The sequence below is a fragment of the Egretta garzetta genome, unplaced genomic scaffold (assembly GCF_000687185.1).
Source record: "Egretta garzetta isolate BGI_Z169 unplaced genomic scaffold, ASM68718v1 scaffold497, whole genome shotgun sequence".
NCBI classification, from domain to species: Eukaryota; Metazoa; Chordata; class Aves; order Pelecaniformes; family Ardeidae; genus Egretta; species Egretta garzetta.
Genome location: NW_009260349.1, coordinates 594,417 through 595,483, shown reverse-complemented (window position 1 = coordinate 595,483; position 1,067 = coordinate 594,417). Strand labels below are relative to the sequence as shown.

Here is a 1,067-nt window from a genome sequence, read left to right as displayed (position 1 = left end):
GAAAGAACTTCTTCCTTATATCTAGTCTAAACCTACCCTGGTTTAGTTTGAAACCATTACCCCTTGTCTTGTCACAGCTGGCCCTACTAAAAAGATTTTCCCCATCTTTCCTATAGGCCCCCTTTAGGTATTGAAAGGCCGTAATCAGGTCTCCCCGCAGCCTTCTCTTCTCCAGGCTGAACACCCCCAACTCCCTCAGCCTGTCCTCATAGGAGAGGTGCTCCAGCCCTCGGATCATAACAATAACAGAGTGAGGGCTGGAGGGTGGGACCCGCTCCCCTTCCCACCCCGCACCCCCTCCCCAGGGACCCCTGGCCACCCCATCCCCGCTGGGGTCCCCGCACTCACCCCCTCGCTCCACCGCAGGGCTGAAGCGGATCCATGTGCTGACGGTGCAGGGCAGCTACGAGCTCCGTGTTGACCTGGAAGACTTTGACAACGGCACCGCCTTCGCCCACTACGGCAGCTTTGGCGTGGGACTCTTCTCCGTCGACCCTGAGGAGGACGGGTACCCCGTCTCCATCTCTGACTACTCGGGGACAGCAGGTAGGGCAGCAGGACAGGGGGACACGCGTGGTCCTTTGGGGCAGGGGGAACCCATGGCCACCAAACCCCCTTGCTGGGGTATTAGCTGTCTCCTCTGGCACTGGCGGAGGTGCCGGCTGCATCCCTGCAGCCATGGGGAGCTGGAGGCAGGAGAGGGGCTGTGGTTGGGCCTTTGCAGGGTGGGTGACCCCAGGTGCCCTATACATCACCGAGGACCCCCATTGGGGTGCCCAGGGGAGCCCCCCGGGGTGGGAGACACCCCAGGGCGTGGTGAGGGGCAGAAGGTGCTCATCACGGCTCGTTCTCCCTGGCGGCAGGAGACTCCTTCCTGAAGCACAACGGGATGAAGTTCACCACCAAAGACCTGGACAACGACCACTCGGAGAACAACTGCGCGGCTTTCTACCACGGCGCCTGGTGGTACCGCAATTGCCACACCTCCAACCTCAACGGGCAGTACCTCAAGGGCCACCACAGCTCCTACGCCGACGGCATTGAGTGGTCCTCCTGGACCGGCTGGC

General features: G+C 61.8%; 1 protein-coding gene across 1 annotated transcript in view; it reads left to right on the top strand.

The window, feature by feature from the left end:
• FIBCD1 (fibrinogen C domain containing 1) overlaps positions 1-1,067 on the top strand; it is a 16,345-nt gene that overhangs the window by 12,669 nt on the left and 2,609 nt on the right. Inside the window, exons 4-5 of the mRNA XM_035898238.1 lie at positions 306-546; positions 864-1,061. Coding sequence (XP_035754131.1) covers positions 306-546; positions 864-1,061 — 439 coding nt within the window. The remainder of the gene's footprint in view (positions 1-305; positions 547-863; positions 1,062-1,067) is intronic.